Source organism: Larimichthys crocea, chromosome I (genome assembly GCF_000972845.2).
Source record: "Larimichthys crocea isolate SSNF chromosome I, L_crocea_2.0, whole genome shotgun sequence".
Classification (NCBI taxonomy): domain Eukaryota; kingdom Metazoa; phylum Chordata; class Actinopteri; family Sciaenidae; genus Larimichthys; species Larimichthys crocea.
This window is the reverse complement of record NC_040011.1, coordinates 7,478,929-7,503,528: the sequence shown is the minus strand read 5'-3', so window position 1 is coordinate 7,503,528 and position 24,600 is coordinate 7,478,929. Positions and strand designations below refer to the sequence as shown.

Here is a 24,600-nt window from a genome sequence, read left to right as displayed (position 1 = left end):
TTGTTATCTTTGGTCTTTTGTAGGCACACAGTTGGAGACACCAAGGTTCCCTTCTGTCTGCAGTCCTGTGTCAAACCTCTGAAATACGCCGTTGCTGTCCATGACTACAGCACAGAGTACGTGCACAGTTTCATTGGAAAGGAGCCCAGTGGCCTGCGCTTTAATAAGCTCTTCCTGAATGAAGATGGTGAGCCTTTAGACTTTCCCTTCTCTCTTTCCTTACTTTTCTGGAGTCAGCGAGCATCTGAAAAGTGATGGTACAAACACACCATCTTCCCTCCTCCAAATCTTGTAATGGAGACCTGATGACACTTTGGTAATGGAGAGAGTCCCGTGTGATGTCAACAGAGGGATTTGAGGAAGTTAGTGTTTTCTATTTTTGTAGAATAACATTGTTGTGAAAGAGCAGAAAGTGGGATTAAGTTAAAGTATGTTCACATCTTCTGTGTCCTAACTGCTAATGCCAACCCACTAATTAATTTACTATTTTAACAGCATTGTGAAAATTAAACTGAGCATGTGAGTGACTCCCAAACACCAGTGGTGGAGGAAGTATTCAGATCCTTGACTGAAGTAAAAGTACTAATGCTATGCGGTGAAGATACACTACAAGTAAAAGTTCTACATTCACGTTAAGTAAATGCATCTAGGCATAATCAGCCACATTTACTCAGAGTAACAAAGGTAAAAGTACTTATTATGCAGTAAAATGGTCCCTGTCAGTGCCATTTTGACATGAAATAGCAGGTAAACACAGGTGTTAGTGATACTAATTAAAGTTTCATTGAGGTCAAACAGAGTCAGGGTGCTGCTGTGGTGCATGTTAGTTCACTGGAAAGTCTCTGCTGCAATAAATGGAACAGGAGCTTAATTAGCACCATTAGAAACACCTCTGCTGACCCCTGTGCTTGCCTTTAGTTGGCATCAGTGGCAACCACTTTTTAATAAAAAACAGCCTGTCTTCATGTCTGTGGACTTACTAGCTAAGAAGAAAGTTTATTTAACCTTTATGGGTAGCTTTCTCAACCCACAAAGGAACACATCATCCCTCAGTTTATTACCAAATCTGGAGATATATTTCACTGGACAGTAAAGGTATAAAAAAGTGTGATTGTATTCAGAAAAGTAACTGCTACAATACTTGCCTATGAGATGATGTGGAGAAGAGGTATAAAGTTGCATAAATACAGAAATGTTAATAATAAGTACCTTGGACTTGTACGACTTAAAATTTGTTGTGGTCGTTTTGTCAGAGGAAATGATTCAATCCCCAGTCTGCTACTTAAACTGCAGCCATCTTGTCGTCATGTCTTGTTTTTGCGCCTCGTCTGTCAGGAGAGCCCTGTGTTTGTTGTGTTGTTGTGTAAGGGGATCACCGGTGAGGAAATGTAGGTGACATTAGTTTAAAAGTACTGGAGTACTTCCTCTCCTCTAGTTGCTCACTTCACGGAGGAAATTGTAGAAATGGAAGTCGAACGCTGTCCCTTAGTTTAACTCCCCAGTACGGTAACATGTCAGGAATCACATGACATGAGAATTTCCCACGTATATTAATAATAAGGGGGTTTCCAAGCAACTTCCAGAAGAGAAGTGCTCATCATCCATTCACCAAAAATGCAATACTTACAGAAAAATGCAAAGTTCCTCAAGGTCATGGTGTCTAAATGTGGTATTTTGGTCAGAAATTGTAAAATTTTGCACCAAATCTGTGTAACAAATGGGATCAACCCAAAAACTGCTGCATGAACTTATGAAACATAATAGAGCATTGGAATGATCATCATATACTTCCATCACAATAGATAAAAAAACTAAACGACTTTATGACATGAAAAAACATCGCACTGAGCATCATCTCAAATAATCTTCAGCTTTCAGGTGATGATGATGCATATACATTGATCTGCTCGCTGTTCCTAACGATCCCCCCAAAATATTTTTATTATGAGGAGGGAAGAGGTGAAAGACATTCTGCTGGTATTTAATGTATCCTTTCATAGCCGTAACTATATTTGTATATGTAGTATCTTAGGTCAACATGCACTCTACGTATATATATTTATTTATTTGATTCTTATTGTATGATCTGTCTATATACAGAGCAAACACGACTGAATGTTTCCACTTTGATCCTTGTGTTTTTGCAGATAAGCCTCACAACCCCATGGTGAATGCTGGCGCTATCGTTTGTACTTCCCTGATAAAGGTAAAGGCAGTTACACATTTTCTCCTGTGTGTGTTTTTGTCTGGTCTGTGTGTCATTTCCACTAAAACCATAGCTAGTGAATTTCTTGTGTGGTGGGTATCACTGTGCCGCTTTATCGAGCAGATAAAACAAAGGTTAACATACAAATATTGGTAGCAGATAACCTAGTTTTGTTTGAACACACTGAAACTCACTCATAGTAATGCAGTATTTTTGCTGACTTTTTCAGTTTTTTTTGTGGTATTGTTACTCACTCAGTAAACCTCCCAGTATGTTCAGATGTTTACGACTCTTGACTCAGCTGGAATTGTTACTAAGTCACTACCTTAGTCCACTGCCATGTGTCTTGTTGCAATGATCAAGACTTGTGCTAATCCTTTCTGAAAGCACTTAGCCGCCCCAGCACACACGCTGTTATTGTCCCAGCTGAAAATAACCTGCACAGAGCAAGTCAAATGCAGGTGCACGCAGATCAGCCACTGTCTGCCCCTCCAGCTTAGCACCAGAGCTTGGATATCACAATATTTGCATCATAACTCAGTGTGAAGACAGAATGACAGCTAGTTGGCAGCAATGAATGACCTGTCATCCTGCAAATCAAACAAAAGTTCACTCACCTAAGATCCTGGTTGTATCATTGGCTGTATCAGGTTTTTAAGCTCTTCACAGCTGCTAATGATCCCAGATTCTCAGGTTTAATGTTTAACTAACCCTACCAGGCTCTCTTATATAATCAGTGCTAGCAGTGAGTTATTAGCACTTGCAGGCACGCACACACAAACACACACACACACACACACCTTCATAAACACCTTTACAGCACTGCAGCTCTGTTGCAGATGTTTGTTTGCTTTATTGAATTATGGATTTTGACACATTTTCTGTAAATTCTGGTATTTGACTGTAGCTTTTTCTGGAGATGACCTCATGTTATGCCAAGTTTTTGTCCCAAGCACTTAGACTTTGAACTGAATTGTATGATTAATGATACACTTCATACTCGTTCCAAGAATGTGCCATCAATGCTTGGAGGTGTAATTATTAGTTGTTTTTTTTGTTTTTTTTGTTTTTTGTATTGTATGTGAGAGTCGGAAATCTAAATTAAAATCTTTCACAGAGTAATTAAACTATAGAAGGTGCCAATCATCCTCCATAAGTGACGGTGCATGCTGAAGCATGTGGCCTGTTTGATCTTGATTTGATTTTGGACCTCTTGTATTTAAAAGTAGTAGGAAACAGAGTCTCAGGGTCTGAGACCTGTGTGTTTTCAGTGTCCACATACAACCTCATCCCCTTTTTAAAAATTTAGTTGTTTCACACCTGTGCTTCTTGTGCATTTTCACCTTCAAATATAACCCTATTTAACTTACTTATACTTTGCCTCATATTCTTGACCAGATGGTTTGTGTTCACAGGGAAATCATTTACACATTTATCTTTACGTCATCACCTTTTGGGAGTGAATATTGTGCCATGACAGCAAACCAATATGCAGTCACCACAATGCACAAGTAGATTTAAAGAAGTGAAGCAAGTGGTTGTACTCTAAATCCCAACAACACCCCATATGTATAAATTGTACCGTTTATTGTGTATTCAAAACAAAGATGACGACACAGTTATCAGTCGCAGGAAGCTATTTTACAATGGCGTGGTTTTGAAGTTGGGCCCATAAAGTTAATTTTTAGCTAAGTACTCCTAATTACTTTTCCATAGTGTGTCTCAGTAACATGTTTGCTTGTGGAGCAAGAGATTAATGAATAATCCATTGAAAGCACATTGAATAAATCATTTATCATAATGATTTTTCATGGAAAACAACAGGTCCTATCGGATTCACACAACTGCTTGAAACTGCTTTTAATCACAAAAAACTTCTGGGATATATGTTGTTTAGCCTGTTAGCATTTTGTGACCTCAAAGTCATTGAACAGAGGTACAAAGTTAGACAACTGGAGTTAATTATGGTAAATTGTAAAAATGAGTGAGACACTTTTAAGAGAATAGTTTAAAAAATTGGAATTGCTTTCTCTGAGAAAGTAAGAGAAGAATTTAATATCAGCCTTATGTTAAAAGGTGCATTAATCAATATTTTTATCTATATATTTATAAATCGATTGTTGGATTTGTTTGTCTCTGCAGCTTTACAGAGCATTTTAGCTCATCGTTTTAGTTTTATGACTGAACCGCTTTTCACTAACACCAACAGGAGCATTTAGCAGCTAAAGAATCAGATTTTTCCACCAGGAGTTGGTGGAGATCAAAACAGCTGAAAGAAGAGTGAATACTAAACAAGCATTACTCAAGTTGATCAGATACAGGAAATTAATACAGCAAATTAATGCTAATGTTGCTTTGTAGGCCACTGTTTACAAATTCAACACATACTGTAGGTTTTAAAGTCATATGTCAATGTTGTGTTCACAGCTTTAAGTACGGAGCTGGAGTCTGGACAGGTTTAGCTAGAATAGCAAAAAAAAAAAAGTAGAAATGGGCTAACGAGGCATGTAAGAAGGTTTTTACATGTTGGAGTTGGACAGTAGACAGAGCTGGCCTTTTCTGTTGTTGCTTTTGGTGAAGGTCAGTGAGCACAAGTTACAAGCAGCTCATGGTCACTGCATCAAGCTGTTGTTTGCTAAAAAAAATAGTTTCAAGTCCCTCTCCCTAATTATTGTTTTAATATTTCGGATTATGTTGTGTTAAAATAGAGCCAGCTAGCTATTTACCCCTAAACTGGCTAAACACGTCCAGACTACAACTCTCTACAAAACACATATTGATCTTTTTATGATTCATTTTCAGGAAAACGAGTGAGCCTTTCTCCTAAAATATTGAGCTAATTCTTAAACAGATCTAAGATGAAGCATCATTTTAAATCATCTATTTCAGGAAATCTACTCGTTCTAGTCTGTTAAATACCACACAGACCTGTGATGTCCTCCTCATATACTCAGGAGCCTTATAATAGCTGCACTGCAGTATTCAAGTCAAACTTTTCTGTTAATTGATTTATTGTGCATACTTTACAAATTACAGTGTGTGAACTGCTGTGCGTGCAGGTTACTCTTCACTCGCACAGCAAACCTGTTAAACTGTACAAGTCACACCCTAGAAATGTTTGAAAGACATCCACTCATCACTATCACCAGTGTCTCAGTGTGTTGTTTTTTTGTTTCTTCTATACTGAAGCACAAATGTCAAGCCGTTGGTAGGTTGCCCAGTTTGCTTTAACCTCGGTGGGAAAACTATGGGATGGTTGCCGTGGCAGTATGCCCAAACTGTTGTTACATGGTGCTTGAAGGCTACATGTTGTTGCTGTTTTTGTATGTTGTTGCATATTTTCCAGACTTAGGAACTGTGGGAAATAATGACTGCTGCTGCAGGTCAAATGACGTTGGTAATTTTTTCTTCCTTTTCCATATCTATCTCCTCGCACTCTCCCAACCCCCCCGATCCCTCCCTCCCCTCCTCTTCTTCTTTCTCCTCCAATCAGCTCTGTAGAAACCCCATTTAGTGACTCTTTAACACCTCCATCAGTGTCACTTACTTTTGCTTCTGCACAGTAAAGTGTAGAATTTTTAAAAATGTCAGTCACACATGAAGCATAAGAATGAAGTAAGATTAAAAAAAAAAACATCTTTTCACACCATCCAAAGCATAAATAATGAATAATACAATGCTATAAGCACTTTAAATGTGCATGCGTGTCCATCTTTTCCCAATGCTATAAGCACTTTAAATGTGCATGCGTGTCCATCTTTTCCTGTGCTGCGTTTTCTTTGTGGGGATAAGCAGCATCAATGAGCTTATGACCTGATAAACGCACACTGAGCTACAAGCTGTGAATTTTATTCTCACAGGAAGACCATTCCTCCCTTATGTCCCCTCTGTCCCCTCTGTTTTGGCTGCCAGGCTCTTTGCACAGATGTTGACCAACAGTAGACACACATCCTCAAACACACACACCTGCATTATTTTAAACAATAATACATACTTACACCCACATCTCTGCAGTTTTACTCACACATAGAAACATACACACAGTCAGGGCTGCTTGAAAAATTGTGTTTTTTTACTTTTTAGACTTGAAACAATATTGAATCCCTTATTTGGAATCAGTGAGATGTAAAGGATGAGACATGTTTTTCTTTAACTGGCTAAGCTCTGGTAATGCACATGTCTACTAAATCTCCCCTTTTTCACTCAAAAAGACTTCCCTCTTTGTAACCTATTCGCAAGCCAATCTTATTAATATTTTGTATCTATTTGTATAATTCTTGGCAACATTGCCAACACATTGTATTTGTAATAAATTCACATCTGCTAATTCTGTAGCTTTAATTTCTCAGCAGTAGCGTTATCATTTTAGCACTATCTTTTATGATGCTGTGCTTAACCTCTGCAACATCCCTCGGTGAAGGAACTGTACTAACTGTTTATTCTTTTGTTCTCTCCTCAGCAAGGTGCAAGCAACGCTGAAAAATTTGACTATGTAAGTATGAGCTCAGACCTGAGTCAGAAGTTTTCAGACTGTACGTTTGAAACAGGCTCTTTACACATTAGCTCGTAGCAGAGACTATATCTTTACAGTTGTTTTCATTACCTTTTAGAGAGTGTAATAAAGTTAATTATCTTTGAACAGTTCCTTACTACGTAGTAATTCTAAGTAGGTTTTGAGTTCAAGTACAGTATACTAAAAAACACTTCAACACAAGTTGATGTGTTGATGTACATCATTGCCCCACAATGCACGTTTCAAAGAAAAGCTGCTCACAGCTGACGTTAAAGCGGCTATAATTGATCTTTTTATGATAACAAATATCGTTTGTAATGATGAACCTACAGAGAATTATCACCTGAATCTGCAACTCCTCTTGTCTACAGAGCTTTATAGTGAGTTTCAGCTCATTGTCTATGTCAACTTTACTGCTCTGATTCACTCTTAGTCATTTCCTAGTCATTCCCTGCCCAGCACCAAACAGCAGACAAACACTGTTAGAGACTAGCTAGTGATCATAGTCAAGGATTTAGCAGTTAAAGAGCCAAATATTTCTCTCAGGAGCTGGTGGAGACCAAAAACAGAGCTAGAAGAGCATCAGTATTGGACTTAAAGTGGACATTGACATGACTCCAAACGCTGCTCAGTGTGTACATAAGCAGCTGTTGGCTGACAGGTTCACAAATAAATCCCTGAAAACAACAAAACATGAAACATTTAGTTTTCTCTTTGTAAAGTTTATGGCAGCTGCACTTTAACGTTACACTTGTTTTTTTTTATTCTGTGATTTCTTGTATTCTAACAGTAAAGTCAGTACACTGCGATACTTTGTGTATAGAACATACCATTTATTAGTATGTAGTATGGGATTGGGATGCAGCTTTTGTACATTTAGAAAAGCTCTGAGTTATGAGGAATGTTATGAGGGATAGGTCGTAAAACTCACTCAACATCCCTTTTTTTCTCTCTAGGTCATGAACTTTCTGAAAAAGTTGGCAGGAAATGAGTATGTGGGTTTCAGCAACGCCACGTAAGTAATCTGTTATGTTTATGTTTTATGTTTCTAGATCTCTTCTTTCACCAAAAATAGCATAAAAGTTCCTACACTTGATATGCTGGGCCATATACACATACACACATTTACACATATTTGAATTTACAAGCTGAATGAAATGAATATGATACAAATGAAACAGACCAGCAGACTAAACATCAGGAAAAGTACGAGCAGGATGAGCAGTAGCAGGTCATTAGGGACAGGGGCTGGCATTTAAAGGTCACTTACATGTGCATGATGACACCACACGCTAACAATGTTTCTGGAAAAAGAACGGGGCTCATGTTGCATCATCATCACATGATAGTTTGAGAGCTTTGGTTGTACTGTACACACGAGGGGTTGGGGTGGAGGAATTCCAACACATAACTGCAAACACACAAACTTCAAACACACACACACACACACACACACACACACACACACACACACACACACACACACACAGAGTGCAAATATTTCCTTCCTCTATGTAATGGGAGTGCTCTGCTCTTTGTGTGACAGATTCCAGTCTGAGCGTGAGTCAGGCGACAGGAACTTTGCCATCGGCTACTACCTGAAAGAAAAAAAGGTTTGACCTTGGATGAGTCCACTGTCTCTCTGTTTATTTCACTGCCCTGTTAAGTTAAAAAAAAAAAACAGTAACCGTGAAGATAAAGTAAATCAGCATTTTAGTAATCCTAAATTCTTAAAAATTATCCTGTAGTTTACATGTGCCTATTTGGAAGTTGTATTCTAATAAACCTTTATTAAACTTACTTATCTTTCACCAAAACAAATGTTCCTACCAGTAAAAAGAAGCTCTTTTCTTAGATAATACTCTACCTCTGATTAGGGCTGAAAAAAAAATGCATTTAAAACAGGTGGATTTAACGTAGGCCTACTAGAAATTTAAAACATTTTTTAATGTAGTTTGGTATTTCAAAATAAATGTCTTTATGTTTTGGGTGCGGCCCATGAAGTTCAGCTTTACATTTGTGGTCCTTCATGTTCGTGCATGCAGCTGGATGTACCTGCTAATAACATGAACCAGCACAACTGACTCAAAACTGGCCTCAAAAATCTACACAAAGGTGCCTATTGGAAAACTCGGCTTACTTGCTTTTCAAGTTACTGACCCCGTTAGAAAAGTCAGTGGCACTTGATTAATGATTACCTGGAGGCCAGGTGTCGGGTACAGATCTAAGTCAACACTGCATGCCTGGATGCAAGAATCTGCCTCTGTGAAAATGTAATCTGATTTACAGAACGTAGAGAGTGATGAGCGTTAAACTTTGTTCTCCACATGCTTTAAACTCTTTGTGTTTCTCTGCAGTGTTTCCCAGAGGGGACAGACATGACGTCTATACTGGACTTCTACTTTCAAGTGAGTGTAGCTGTGATTATTGTTTTCTTACGGTCGCTGCTCTACCTACATTTCAGCCCTGAATCCCGACCAGATCCAGTTTCTGCTTCTACCTACAATTTTACATACACATTTTTCATCATCATACTTACGTCTCTGTGTGCTACAAATAGCCTCTACACTATGTACAGATGGGTCATAAATTAAAGGAAAACTCAACATGACGTGTCTTATTAAGGTGTTGTATCAGTGCTCTTTAACATAGATCCTCCAAGTGTCTGAAACACTACAGGATTCTTCTTCTTCTTCTTGTTTTTATTGAGAGAATGAAATAAATTTTCACCGTTTTACAAAGGCAGTCCTTTGGCAGTTTGCTATCACTTTCACCTTCCTTATGTCATATTAGACTCATGATATATAACCTTAATTGAGAAATAATGTAAATTGTCCTTTTGTGCGAACCTCCAGCTGTGCTCCATTGAGGTGACCTGCGAGAGCGCCAGCGTCATGGCAGCCACCCTGGCTAACGGCGGCATCTGCCCGATCACGGGTGAGCGCGTGCTGAGCCCAGAGGCAGTGAGGAACACACTGAGTCTGATGCACTCCTGTGGCATGTACGACTTCTCAGGACAGTTTGCTTTTCACGTAAGTAAAAAAAAGGCACAGATCACAAGACAGACCAGGCACAGACCAATCTAGACGAGTAGAACAGATTTAAACCAGTGAACATTAAAATGATTATGTAACTGCAGAATAACTCACTAGGCTGGACTACTAATTGGCTTTTTTAAGCATTAGTCTTCACCCTTACATTATCATCTAGTTCAATGACTGCAAATGATACAGTAATTCTGAGTGCTACTGTGTTAACACCCTTCAGGTGAAGCTCTTTGATGTCACACGACTTAGTAAATCAAATTAGTTTGAAATGAAAGTCCTACAGCTGTAGTACAGGACAACATTAGACGGATTTTACACATAAATTTTGTAAATATCTGTTACGGTTTGATCGTTCTTTATTATATCTGGTCTACTGAGTCCGTTTCTTTGAACAATATTGAAATCATTTGAAATCTGGAAGGTTTATCCACATTGTAAAACTACTAAAGTCTCAATACGAGTGTGTATATGTAAGTATATATATGTGTATACACACACACAGTATCACGAGACAAAACACCTAAGAGGCTTCGGCTCGGCACAGCTGTCACATGTCATTGCCTGCATGAGCTGAGGTGTTTGTGGTGATAGGACAGAATGTTTTAACAAGACACGTCCTGATACATGTCATGAGAACGAGCAGCGCGTGAAACTATCTTCAGTGTTTGATGAAATTTTGTTTTGTTTGTCGGCAAAATTGTAGGCTACTATTATAAGGTTCATGTTATAAACAAATAATACTGATGATGATGATGATGCAGAGCATAGAGCGCACAGGAACAAAACAAAAGAGAAGAACATATTTAATTCCTGAAACTGCTGATTTATTAAAGCAGTGTTCTTTGCTGACTTTTTATTTTCATCGTTGTGCCGCCACCATGCTGGTATACACGCAGCTGGTCGTCTTCTGTTGTGTAACAAGTCTGTTGTCCCTGTTGTAGGTCGGTCTGCCAGCCAAGTCTGGAGTAGCAGGAGGGATCCTGCTGGTTGTACCCAATGTGATGGGTATTATGTGCTGGTCACCTCCACTAGACAAGCTGGGCAACTCAGTGAGAGGAATCCAGTTTTGCACGGTACGTAACGGAAACAGAAGAGCTGATCGCTGCATGCCTTCTGTGTGTGTGTGTGTGTGTGTGTGTGTGTGTGTGTGTGTGTGTGTGTGTGTGTGTGTGTGTGTATATTTGCTGTCTCTAGACGCCTAATACTTAAAGGTTAATGCCAATGCGGCTTTAGTTGCTATATTTTATATTCATGTTGCTTCAAGGAAATAATTCTTTTGTACACAAACAACACAAACACAACACTGCCTCATTGCAACAAAGGTAAATAATCATAAACTGTTCAACCCTGCCGACCCTGTTAGATAAGTAAATTACTGTTTAATGATCAGGCGTCGGACACAGCTCTCAGTCAACACTGCACGAAGTGCAGCTTTTTAGCTTCAGAGTGAAATGTCAAATTAAATATCATAAATGTGTAGAATAACAGTGTTTTGATCCTTCCGATGTATCTGTCACTCTTCTCATTCCAGGACCTTGTGGAGCTTTTCAACTTCCACAACTACGACAACCTGAGGCACTTTGCCAAGAAGCACGACCCTCGCAGAGAAGGAGGTGATCAGCGGGTAAGGACACGCAACATCACGTTGTGAGAAACCATCAAAAACTGGCACCCATTTCCCTTCATCGAACACACCGACCACAAACACCTTCACCCCAAGGGTACCGTAGTTCAGATTTAGCAGCTGTTTTGAAGCTGTTTGTTAATGTGTGGATGTCTATACCTGTACATATATATGTATATATAAGTCTATATACACTGTATATAACATGTAATTTCAGATAGGAGATCCCTCTAACTTAGGTGTGCGCTGTCTCTGTTTCTTTCTAGTTTGGTCACTTGTTGAACATCTTTGGTGCGTCAGATAATGTGTGACAAACACATGGAGGCCCACTCTGATGAAAAACTAGAGCTAGAGTCAGTCTGCTTCGTTGTTTAATACATTTATCATTGCCGGCTTTAAAGCTTAAGAGCTGAAAACTGATCGGTTTTGCAGATTAATGGTTCGATGGTTTTGGCTCTGGTTTTTCTGGCCATTTTTTCTCGCTTTTTACCAGAGAAGAAAAAAAAACTTTTTTTTTTCTGGCAAAAAGCCAGAATTTTAAACAACATGTCACTTTCACACAAACAGAGACGTTGCAAGACTAATTTGTTATCCGTGTCAATTAAAACAGCTGCACTCCTTCGGACCCATGGATTACGAGAGTCTCCAACAAGAGCTAGCTCTGAAAGCCCCTCTTTGGAAAAAGGTGTCTCCCACTGAGTCGCACCAGGACAGCTCCACCACTGTAGTCTATAGGATGGACAATGTTGCCGAGTGAAATTAAAAAAAAAAAAAAAAAAAAAAAAAAACCCCCCCCCCCCCCCAAAAAAAAAGCCCCCCGCACCCCCACCTCAACTGATCTCTCTCCTCACCTCTTGCAGCAATGCACCCTCGAATATTTATATATAAATTATGTAGAGGATTATTTATTGCTTGTGGAGCTATTACTGTGCGGACAAAATTTTGTTTTTATTTGTGATGGAGGGTTACTGCTTATTGATTCTGAACTTGAAGCCTCCGCCTGCTTGTTGCCTTAGTGTGTGTGTTTGTGTGTATAGGATCTGTATGTACAGCTTGTTTCATCTCACCCCCTTTACTGCAATGGATTTCTTTGAATCCCCTTCAATTGTAGTCTAAAGGTTGGTAATCAACAAAACCAAAACATGTATGAATGTGTTTGCATGTGCAGAGCTTCAGCACACGCTTTAAATATACATTCAGACTACTCTCTAGGCATGATTGCTTCCCGTAGCTCACACTGAGGCGGTATTAGCACAGTACAGTAAGTACAGATGCTGGATGTAGCGTAGCAGATGATGAAAACGGCTGTACAAAGCAACGCGTTCTTGGACTATTTATGGAAAGTTTGGGGTTAAAGGAGAATATTGTTAGCTGTTAACGCAGAGGCTGGAGTGCAGCATTGCTACACATTGTTTAGCTCTGAATTTTGAAGGGATCTATATAATCAGGTGTTTTTGTTTTTCTAATCTTACCAGATGGACCTCGAAAGGGAAAAATCAACCCGAAAACTGAAACCTCATTTGAGTTTCTCAGCCTTCTGGTGTCAAAATCAAAGAAGCAAAGCAAGAAGCTGATTTACAAACAGCCACTGATCTTGTTGGGTAGTTTAATGTTAAAGTCGATTTCTCTACATAATAAACACACACCTATACCGTGTTTCTGCAGGTGGTTTGGTTGTGAAAGGCATACAATGTCTGCAGAATAATACATTTGTGGATTGAGATTACAGTAGAGTTACTTGATATGCAAAGAGACTTTTAGGACTGATACTGCACCTTTGATGTGCTCTATCATTAAACTGAATCACTTTAAAACAGAGCATCATTCGTGCCTCCCTCCATATCTTTAAAAGATAAAATACAAAATAGACTCATGAGAAGTTTGGGACCTAAAACCAGAGTCAAGGTTGAGAGACTGAAATAAACAAAAGGGCTTCAGCTTGACGATAACCTGTCAGTATTTGTGCCTGGATCGCAGTTGGGGCTGATTTTTCTGATGATGTCGATGTTGTAAAAATAAATAAATAAAGGTTTTGCTCAACCAAAAAGATCATGTGAGGGGCAACGACTAAAGCAGCAAACTGTTTTTGAGCCTCCTCGTGGAGACTTCTGCTGTCGGTGGACTGGCTGCATCATTCTGAGCTGCTGTTGAGTTTATAAGAGGTGAAAAAGTGTGTGTGTTGCTGGCCGCTCCATGTTTGTCAAGGTTAGTCTGTAAACTCAGTGTGACGTCAGCCGAGGGGTGGTGTGTTATGATTGCCCCAGTTAAAGCCCTTCATAGTCTGCACGGGTCTGACCAGTCCTCTGATAGACTTTAACTGGGCCCCTTTCTAGATCTATGCCTGTGTGTTTACACCGCACACACAAATATGCTCTTGTTCAAACAGAAAAAATAAATGTAGCTTCCTATAGAAACGGAGCATGATAAATTCAAACTATTCACCATAGTGATCGTCGCTGTATTTTAAAGGGAGAAAAGTGTCAGATACTTGAATTAGCACAGAGCAGCAGGTCGAAACTGAATAAATGCAAAGATTTGTCCGTAGTACAAAGTAACAAAGAAAAGTGCCAAAAGTTTTCAGAAAATGTAAAGTAAGTGACACTTCATTAAAGCTCCCAAAACACTGGACTGAAAAATAATGAAGGTCTAATGAGGTCAAAATGTTTCTTGTTTCATTCCATTAAAGTTTTGAAAGTTTTGTCCGAGCATGCACCCCAAAAAGACGTCAAACATTAGATATTCATGACTATAAATGAGCAACTGTTTGACATAGACAAAATATCTTTAGTTGTTTGCTGTTTTGGGGCTTTATGCCTTTTATTGAGATAATGATAGTCAGAGATAGTTCGGAAACAGAGGAGGGATCATACGCAGCAAAGGCAGGGTTGGTTGTGGGTTAGATCCAGACAACGTAATGTGGACTGGAGACTTGAGAAAAGAGGTATTCAGGGCCTTTTAAATGTTACCTGTTAAGACATGTAACATGTTTTATGCTTTTCAAAGTATAGAAATGTAAGTGGCAGCAGTGTGTAACGCACCCAGCAGAGGAATGTGAATTTATTCATTCCCATCTTGCCGTGAACTACAACATCCAAAAGATGTTATCAAGCTGAGATAGACGCCTCCAGTTCACTGATCCAGAAATGTGTATCTGTAAACTCCAAATGTGTCAAGAGCTTCAGTATGCAAACACAACACACATTTAGTATTGTTTAAGTGTTACTCGTGTAGTAAAGTTGTATATTATCAATATAAACATAATTGACTGTACTTCTGAATGTACATAATAATGGCAGGTGTGTGTATAGCTTTTAAGTGTGTGTGTGCGTGTGTCTGTACATGGGTGCTAATCCTCAACAGCAGACCAGAATGTGTTTTTTTGAAAATACACTTCAGACGTTCCAAATTTATAATATATATATCGTCTCCTCCAGGAAATAGAAATACTTGCACATGACTGTCATGTCAGCAGATGCCTTAGATGTCGCTCTAACTGTGACTGCAGCGTAAGAGGTGGTGGAGTTTAATCTGTGTGTTCAATCGTTGTTGAAACTGTACATGTGGTGTGTTTGGGCGTTTGGCACTGGGTTTGACTTGAGCTCAAAGTGATGGCTGCTGGAGCCAGTGTTACCCTGTTATTACTCTGATTACTCAGTTATTACTGACATGTGTGAATTTTCTTCTCCTTTTGTGTTATTATTTTTTATGTCCATGTGTTTTATTTCTGTTTTAAAGTTTCTGCTCATTGTTATGTGGAGGGGTAAAGTATTCAAAAGTCTTGCTCCTTGGAAACATCTGTCTGTAGATGAACCCGTTTCCTTGGCGCTCATATACAGTGTTTCCTGCAGTCTGCAAGAGTCGGGTCTGTTGGCGGCTTTAAATGGTTTCATCCATGGATCATGTTGTTTTTTTTCATAAAGGTTTTTCAGTCTGAAAAATGATCAGTCTTAGCTGGACCGTTTTGTTTTTAAAGTCATAATCCTCAAGATTTTCAGCATTTTCATACATTTTATGGCTCATCATCATTCAGTTACTTGACAATTTATACAGAACGCATGCATGTACTGCATGTGTTATATCTGTGCACACGTGCATTAGGGCTGTCACTGTCACAGTTCGTTCCAATGCCCCTCCCTCCTGACACCACAAAGGGAAACATAAAGACGATAAAACACTGGCACTTAGGAATCGATGCCAGCATTTTTACAAGCTTCTGGCAGGGACCTGCTAGAGCTCAGTGTGCCGGACAGCAGGCAGTAAGATGAGGCTGTACACGATGCCCCACTCGTCATTTAGGGGGCAAGCTAGCAGGTACATCTGCATATTTGTTGTCATTGTAAAGTAAAACAGCTTCGTCTTTGTTAGTCATTCACCATCTATGAATTAGAACCCAAAATACTTTAAATACGACGGCTTTGCTCCCTTGTGGCTTCATTTTCATAGATCCTCAGCAGGATATCAAAGCAAACTATTTCAAACATGATTACAGTTCAAATGTTTCCCAGGTTTTAACGAAGTGGCAGCCCTTAAGTACATGTGTCACGTGTTCAGTAGAATAAACCATAAACGTCACTATGGATGAAATGCTGAAGACGCTCTTAGCGTTTCAGGATTATAACTTTAAATACAGTTGACCAATGCAGTGATAGTAACAGTTATCTTCTTCGCAATGATGTAGCCGGCTTTATTTTTGCTTCAGTTATTTTTTTCCGTTGAATTTGTCGTGGAGGAAACTGTGTACAGAGGAAAAACCTCTGATGCCATCGGTTTCTAGAGAAAAGCTCTCGTGTCAGGATGTCATCTCAGGCTTCAACCTCAGTTTTCTCTTTTTGTCCTGACCTGCTTTTGAATTTTGGCCAAAGAGTCTCTGATTTCTAACGATGTTCAAGCGTTAAGTATGTATTTCTTTGCTGCTGAAGTCTCATTTTCTTTCCTCATTGGCTCAAAATCTGAAATGCAGTGCCTGCATGAAAACTGGACCAGAGCAGCACTGACAAGAGATTTAACCAAATCACGGGTTGATTATCTGATTCTTTTCCACTTTAAACAAGCTTAATGTTGCTTTGTCTTGCTTGGAAGTTTGCAATCAGCGACCCTCCTCTCCTCCACTCCTCAAAGTGTGATCATAAACTCTGTAAAAATCAAACTTGTGTCAGAGGGGCTTTTGAACCAGTACTCCCGTGGTTCATATCATGTATGTAAAGTTTCCTCATTTTGTTTTTTTTCTCTGTGAATTCTCATTCTCCCTCTTGCATGCATATTTTTGTATGATTTAATAAATGTGTTTTTAAACCTCATTCAATCAGTATGTGTTCATTTCATTTGATTGCCTTCCACGTGTCTTTATATATGTTGATTTCTACTGTACGTGTGACATGGAAATTACATTAAAGTTCACTACCATTTGCGTACCATTTGGTGACCTTGGAACTGTAAGGTTCTCTAATGTTTCGGACAGATATTAGATATTTATTCATACAGATCTTTTAAAGAATAAATGTTTAAACATGGTGTTTAAATCTTAAAAGCTAAAAACTAAATAAAATCCTCCAAAGATTGCAGAGATGAAGCCGTACAGTTCCAAGTTCATGACTGTCAAACTTTTATCTGTTCTGGTTTCTTTCCTCTGTCCACACGGTTGTAAATCTGTATGTAAAGTCTCCATAAACTTCATGAAGACGTGATCAAATACTTTGATTTCTTTGACTGACTCACGGACACGACAGTGAAAGTGGCGTCCCTTGTAAAATCAAATAAAACACTGTTACCCTCTATCATCTAAATTCTCTGAGCCCCTTAACTGTTTTTATTAGAGGCTTTCACACTTTGCTGTAAAAACATTCCAAAAAATAGGAACATTACACTATTTTATTCATTATGCTGCATTTATTAAGCATCAGCGGTGGTTTATTTTTGTGAGTTTGCTACCAGAGAAACAAACTGAAGTCATAAATCACAGAGAAAATGGGGTTTTATCCTCAATTTATATGAAAATAAGCGATACAAAGTCTGTAGGTTTATGCACCGACTCCTGTCATGTCTGTTCACCGCGTCCTCCTCAGAACTTTACTTAATTAACACACTAAAATTAAATGACTTTTATTTGAAGTTTTGTTGAGAAAATGAAGCAATTAATGAGTTTTATAAATATCATGTACGACAAATACCGACTGTACAAAGAAATGTGAGGCCACAGAGTTACAGGTGATACTGATCAGTTTAAACTTGTAGATCAGGCTCTGTAGCATTTACAGTGTGTTTACTGCACACACTAAACCACGTGACTCATAAAAATGCTGATTGTTTATTTTTGGCTGTACACGAGTTCAAACATGATGCCTGATACGTTGAGAGTCGGTCTGGGTCTGGGTAGATTTGAAGTAAAATTTATGGACGGTGTCTCTTTCCAAAACTGAATAAAAAGTTCCACGTTCACACACTTTGTGTTGAGGATGAGATACATTTCTCTAATTTTGGAGCAAAATCATGAAATTATTAGTAAGGAAAGAAACAAAACTCGCTAAATTTGTTTGTAAAGCTGTGAACTCACTTCGTTTTTTGTTCTTCATCCACATCCATCTTAAGTCAAATCATCGGTTGCAACTTTATTTTCTGTAGTGCACTAGTGCAGAAGTCACAGCTGATGATAAAAGAATAATCAAATACTTCACTAATATATTTTGAAATATACAAATTGATGCATTAAAATTAAATTTCACCTAATATCTCTGATCTGACATTTAAATCTTCTGAATTTGTGTGACTCAATGAATTATAAATCACATTTGAGATAGTTCCCTGATATATTTGTACTATATGTATCACATATTATCACATTTATTAACAGCACCTATCATATATTTGATTTATTTTATTTTCTGTAAGTTTTCAAGCTTTAACTTGTGATTTTTTATTTTTGTTGCATGGGCTGAAGGATCCACCACTGCAAGTGTCATGCTCCTTGCAGTGGTGGCTTTATAAGTACACACACTTGTGTACATGTTTTTGTTGTTCTCAAGATGTACACATATAGGACTAAAATACAATCACATAAATATACATAATTTAATATAAAGATATGTGGAGAGACGGTGGAATGATGGGCTGCCACGTAGCAGTGCCCTGAGAGCAGTTCAGCATGGGTTCAGTGCCAGCCAGACTGTGGTCTGTGCTCGACTTTAACCAGTCCAAGCCAAATCTGACTCCAAACTGAGCTACTGCTGCCCCATGCTGCCATCACAGCACTAAACTATTCTATGGTTTATAGATTTAGAAGTCAGACTCTTACATGTGGTCATTTAACTGAATAATAAATCTTTTTAAGTTTTAAGTTAATATTTAAAATCCATCCATCCATTTTTCATCACCGCTTATCCTCATCAGGGTTGCAGGGTTCGGAGACAATCCCAGCTGACACCGAGTGAGAGGCGGGCTACGATTTACGCTCACATTTACATCTCTGAATTTAAAATCACCATTTAACCTGTTGATCTGCATGTGCTTGGACTGTGAGAGGAAGCCAGAGTACACGGAGACAACAATCAAACTCCTCACAGTGCTAACCACTGCACCATCGTGCCGCCCTTTTCAGAAGAGTTTACTTTAATTTCCTGTAACAACAAAACTAAGATCGACAATCGTGACGGCAAAGCAAAACAACAAAACACAGGTTTACCTGACACGTTAAACAAACAAGCCTCAGCATCATCATATATCTGATCAAATGTAAATAAACATACGTCATATATAACTCCTTCACAGGTTGAAACTCTTCAGTAGTGCAGAGGTCACAGCTGATGATAAAAGAATAATCAAATACTTCACTAATATATTTTGAAATATACAAATTGATAAATTAAAATTAAATTTCACCTAATATCTCTGATCTTTAAATCTTCTGAATTTGTGTGACTCATTGAATTATAAATCACATTTGAGATAGTTCCCTGATACATTTGTACTATATGTATCACATATTATCACATTTATTAACAGAACCTATCGTATATTTGATTTAAATTTTACTTGTTTCCAAAGTGTAAATATTCACATTTCCGCGCATATTAATCAATAGTATAATATTACACTGTAATAGTGTGATATATTCTTTCAGGTACTGGGCTGTTTTGGTGTTTTGATATAGTCCAGTATCTTTCCTTGTTTCTTCCTGAAGTTTTGCTCGTAGGAAATGATTCATTCCAGTTTGATGGTAAGTCTGTATTGATGCAGGGATCTCTGTGTTCATAATATTCATGTCATGTGTATCATGTCATAACTGATGTAGCTTTAACTGCAGTGGTTTCAGCTGAGGTGAATTCAATATCATGATTGAATAAGAGCATTTTCTTCAAAGATATCTTGGCACTAACGTCCAACTTCATCTTCAAGTCTGGTGATATTCAATTTTTTTCTGATCTCAGAAAAAGAACAAAGTTCTACCAAGTACACTTCCGCATGTGTGTGTTTGTGTGTGTGTATGTGTGTGTGTGTGTGTGTGTGTGTGTGTGTGTGTGTGCGTTACAGGCTGACCATATTCAGCTACACAGTTCTTATAGGAGAAAGGTTTATTACCAATAAAAACAATAATTATTGTTAAATCCTGAGGTTTATTACCAATAAAAACAATAATTATTGTTAAATCCTGAAAAGAACCAAATTAAGAACCACAGGTAAACTCTGGGTTTGGTGTTTGACCATTTGACCTCTGCTTACTATCTTAGTAGCTTACTAGCTGTACGGGAAAGAACATCCAGCGTGCTGATATTGAATCAAGATTTAACACGAAATGCAAAACTTATTTTCAACCGGACACAGCAGATGTCTTCCCATCAAAGAGCCGGGTTCTGCTTGAGGTTTCTGCCTCTTTAAAGAAAGTTCTTCCCTGCCAATACTAATGATAGCTTGTACACCAGCCTGGAGCTGAGAGCCACAGACATTGTTGGTCGACCTAAGAAAACTATTGAATAACACCAGCTTCATCCTTTAAGATTAAAGACAATGAATGACACTAAATTCTCCTCAGAGCTGCACAATTATTAAATGTGTAACATTCTCTGTTTAATCCCAACTCGTCTCTCATGAAGATTGAAAAGGTGTTAGTACTTGTCATAGTGGTGAAAACAGGATAACTCTGTCTGTCTCTGTTGGCAGGTCAAGTCCGTCATCAACCTTCTGTTTGCTGCCTACACCGGAGACACCTCTGCCCTGAGGAGGTGCTCACTCACTAACTAACTAACTTATATATTGGAGGCTTATGTCACTTATATTTCCCCATAACTAACATGTAAACTGTGTAATTATTCTTTTACTGAAGCTCACAAACATAGAAAGCTCCTCTCTTTTTGCACTTTACTGACTTCAAGTGGCAGCAACAGGAAGCTTTCTCGTAAACAAACAGAAGTCATGTTTACTTTCACTCACCAAAACTGATTTTGCCTTTGTTGGCACATTGTTTCCTTGGTACATTACTGACACCTATAGGGCAGTGTAGTTGTGTGAAACCATTAGCAGAGATGTGGATCATGTGCATTCTTCTGAACATGCACAATAAAAACAAAGCAGGCTTGTAAATATTAATAATAATAACTCCATTGTGCTGCTAGAGGTCAAGACCTCCAGAGAGAGAGACTTTAAAGGTTCAGTGTGTCAGTGTTTAGGAGACTGTATGTTTTTACTAGTGTTTAATCACCTGTAAGTCAGATTTTTTATATTTTTGTTACCTTAGAATGACACTTTTATATCTACAGACACCACACGTCAGCATATTTAGTTGAACTAATTTCCTTTAGCTGTTGTATTGGCAGGTAAGATGTGTATTTATTGTAAAAAAAAAAAATGCAACAATTAAACATACCTGTGTACTTGTGTGTAGGTTTGCGCTGTCATCCATGGACATGGAGCAGAGGGACTACGACTCCAGGACGGCTCTCCACGTGGCAGCAGCTGAAGGTAACATTCATCTTTGTCGACACTCCAGTCATCGCACAATGCTTGTCGTTCAGTGTGCATCAAGATCTTCTACTTAAGTAAAAGTACCAATATTATGATGTATAAGTACTTCGTTGTAAGTGAAAGTCATTAATTCAAGGCTTACTTCAGTAAAAGTACAAAAGTATTCAAATGAAAATGTGCTGTAAGTATCAAAGGTAGAAGTACTTGTTCCACAAATCATTTAACTACCGTATGCAGTGAAGTTTAGTAATCCAGTGATTCACCAAGTATGAAATGCAAAAAAAAAAACAATCTGAGGGGTCGTAACTTTCTAATATATTGTAATATTTTGGACTTTGATCTTTTGGGAACTATTGTATGATGTGATCTACGTATATGGGAATGGGACAGTCATTGAAAATTAAATCATCTGAACAGTTTAGAGGGGAAATGTCCCACCAACAACTCACAGACAACAAAGCCAAACTACTGCAGATCAGCCACTGGTTTCATCTTTTCTTCAACATTGTCTTTTTGGTTTTATAATATAACGAGTGTACAAAAATATAAGCCATAGATGTGCAATCAGCCCACCCTTCATTAGCCTCATGGGGTACTTCTTTGCCGTCTACATACTGATTTAGATTAAGGGGAAATACATGCTGCAGAGGAAGCATTATTATTAAAAAAAAAAGTTTTATGAATTATGTATTGAAATTACCAGTCCAGCCAGTTGAGCCAGACTCATGTTTGCTTTGTATTTGTAACATCTGTTCTACTTTCAGGACACACAGAGGTGGCTCGCTTCCTCCTAGAGGCTTGTAAGGTGAACCCAGTACCCAGAGACAGGTGAGTCCAGATCCTGGACCGTGTTTCAAGCTTCTACTTTATGTACTTACCTGTTTTGCCGAGGGACTAAGACAGCCCCATCCTCTCTGACTGTTGTAATACAGTAATGATGTCAGGCTCTCCATCTCATGGCTTTCTCTTTAACTTAAGGTGTACTGACACCTTCCTCCCGTAGAGTCCAATTCATGTCCTATTAATGTTTATATCATGAAAATTATGACACAAACATTTCTGTGGTAGTAACCGCATATTTTTGGTTTTATTTGTACAGATGGGGGAACACGCCAATGGAAGAAGCGGTGCACTTTGGCCACCACGATGTAGTCACTATCCTGCAGCAGTACACCGACAAATACAGCCCACCTGCTGACGCTGACGACAAGGAGAGCGCAGAGAAGAGCCTGGACAGCCTGCTGTAGACCAGCTGCACACATCTGTATCTCTGGAATAACTTTGTACATTAGTGACTTTATTTTTGTGAAGTGTGAATTAGTCATTTGCTTTACTTTTGTTGCTGTGTCCCGTCCGCTGTGCTTTGCTTTCAGGAGGTACATTGCTGCTTCTACTTCACATCTGGCCTCTCTCATAACGTAATGTGTGTTTGTGTGTGTGAGCGAGCGCTTATCAATACTGTTTAAACAAATGATAACAATATCTAAATATCTGTAATGCAACGTTTACAGCATATTTATCGTGTAATCTGGCGGTACATTTGTGGTATCACAGGGTTGTATCTCAAAGTGTATTAGTTTAGTTACAGTTTTCTCTACCTGGTAATATTTGGATTGTATTCGTTTTGTGAGATAGTGAGGTGTGTGGAAATTACAGTATAAACTCTATAATGCATATCTGATTGTATAAATGTGTACAGGCACACTGCAGTTATGTGCCTGTTTGATCTCCATATACCTGCATCTATCCTCAAGATTGTTCTCCTGACTGTTGTGAGCTCATCGGCAGGTTTTATGAAGCTTCACATATCGTTGAAAGATTGTACTCCGAATGTATTTTTCAGTGGCAACACTTGCAATAGAAGCAGTTATCTATTTATTTCACAAAGAGACTTTTTAAAGGTGTTAGATTGTGTGATTTTGGGGATGAAAGCAAGGTCTTTATTTTTTTTTTTTATGTCATCTTAGTTACATTTTTCTGTGTGTGAGTTTTTAAAGTTGACAGAGGTTGTTGATGTTCATAAGAAGGTGGATCCATTTTCATCCACAATTTCAGCAACCAAATTCCTTCTAAAATGACTCCATAGGAAGAATATATATTTTTGCAAATTGGTTTCAAATCTACTCTTGGGTTTCCTGCACAAATTTTTTGACAAATATCAATCTGAATTTCTTGTTTCCTGCTCTTTCTAATCCCATCAAAGTCTATGAATGTACTGTAAGAATGTACCAAACTGTCCTGACATGTACTATGAAAAGTATATAAATATATACAATGCATACTGTGCAATAACTGTAACTTGAAATGAAACAAAACGTGTTAACAGGCTTCAAGTCATGCTGCGACAGTCCAAAAGGTCCAAAGTTTTTCATGGTCTCACTGTAGCGCTGTATTTTCTGTAGACAGATATATATGAATATATATGAATATATATAGCATATAGAATATTATATAGATAGTATATATAGATATATATATAATATATATATGGAAAATAATTAGTTTACTTTTACAAATGACTGAGATAACTTTTTTTTTTCTCTGTTTAGTCAGTTATACTTTAGACGAACATCTCTTGTATTGTATTAATCGGTCAAGGACAAATTGAACCTCATAGTAGGCCAAATATACACACTCTATATGGGATGTCATTCAAAACTAGCTTCACAGCATACATTTATCAAAAATGGTTCTTGGTGTTTTGATCTTGAAAGAATGGAGCAGAGGCAAAATATTATATGCACAATATGGAGCCCCAGAAGTCACAAATGTCAATAACAGACTACCTGTTGAGTCAAAAATAGAAGTTAAGAAGTTAAACTCGTCCATTTTTTTCTTTGCCATGTTATTGGAATCAAGTGGTTGATATGTAAGTACTAATACAACAATGTAATAATACTCGATTATAAGTAAAAGTCCTCCATTCTCAGGCATTTTATTGTTTGGGCCCAACTAGACACTGCAGTGGTTCACAGTCCAAAGAGGTTGGGAGCCACTGGTTTAAACTTGTAACAGCAGACTGCTGTTTTTGGGGTGCCGGTTAGGTATGAAGCATATGTGATTATGTATGAAAATCAGTTAAAAACTAAATATAGCTCCTGTAAAACTAGTTGAATCAATTATATTAATGTTCATGTTGGACTTTATTTTGATTTAACTGCAGTGAATTTGTAGTGTGTTCTGCCAACTGTTTGCTGAGAACAGTTTTTCTCCACTTGGCAGCTCGTAATAACAGTTTAAACGAAAGCTAAATGCTAAC

General features: G+C 38.2%; 1 protein-coding gene across 4 annotated transcripts in view; it reads left to right on the top strand.

The window, feature by feature from the left end:
- glsb (glutaminase b) overlaps positions 1 to 23,759 on the top strand; it is a 33,399-nt gene extending 9,640 nt beyond the window's left edge. The window contains exons 6-18 of one of the 4 annotated variants that reach the window (XM_027278514.1): positions 24 to 187; positions 2,148 to 2,206; positions 6,666 to 6,698; positions 7,676 to 7,734; positions 8,266 to 8,332; positions 9,077 to 9,127; positions 9,575 to 9,751; positions 10,708 to 10,839; positions 11,298 to 11,390; positions 20,541 to 20,602; positions 21,262 to 21,338; positions 22,106 to 22,169; positions 22,441 to 23,759. In XM_027278514.1, coding sequence (XP_027134315.1) covers positions 24 to 187; positions 2,148 to 2,206; positions 6,666 to 6,698; positions 7,676 to 7,734; positions 8,266 to 8,332; positions 9,077 to 9,127; positions 9,575 to 9,751; positions 10,708 to 10,839; positions 11,298 to 11,390; positions 20,541 to 20,602; positions 21,262 to 21,338; positions 22,106 to 22,169; positions 22,441 to 22,588 — 1,186 coding nt within the window. In that variant the 3' untranslated portion in view covers positions 22,589 to 23,759. The other 3 variants (XM_027278516.1, XM_027278520.1, XM_027278518.1) reach the window with 3 other exon arrangements.
- The last annotated feature ends 841 nt before the right edge of the window (positions 23,760 to 24,600 follow it).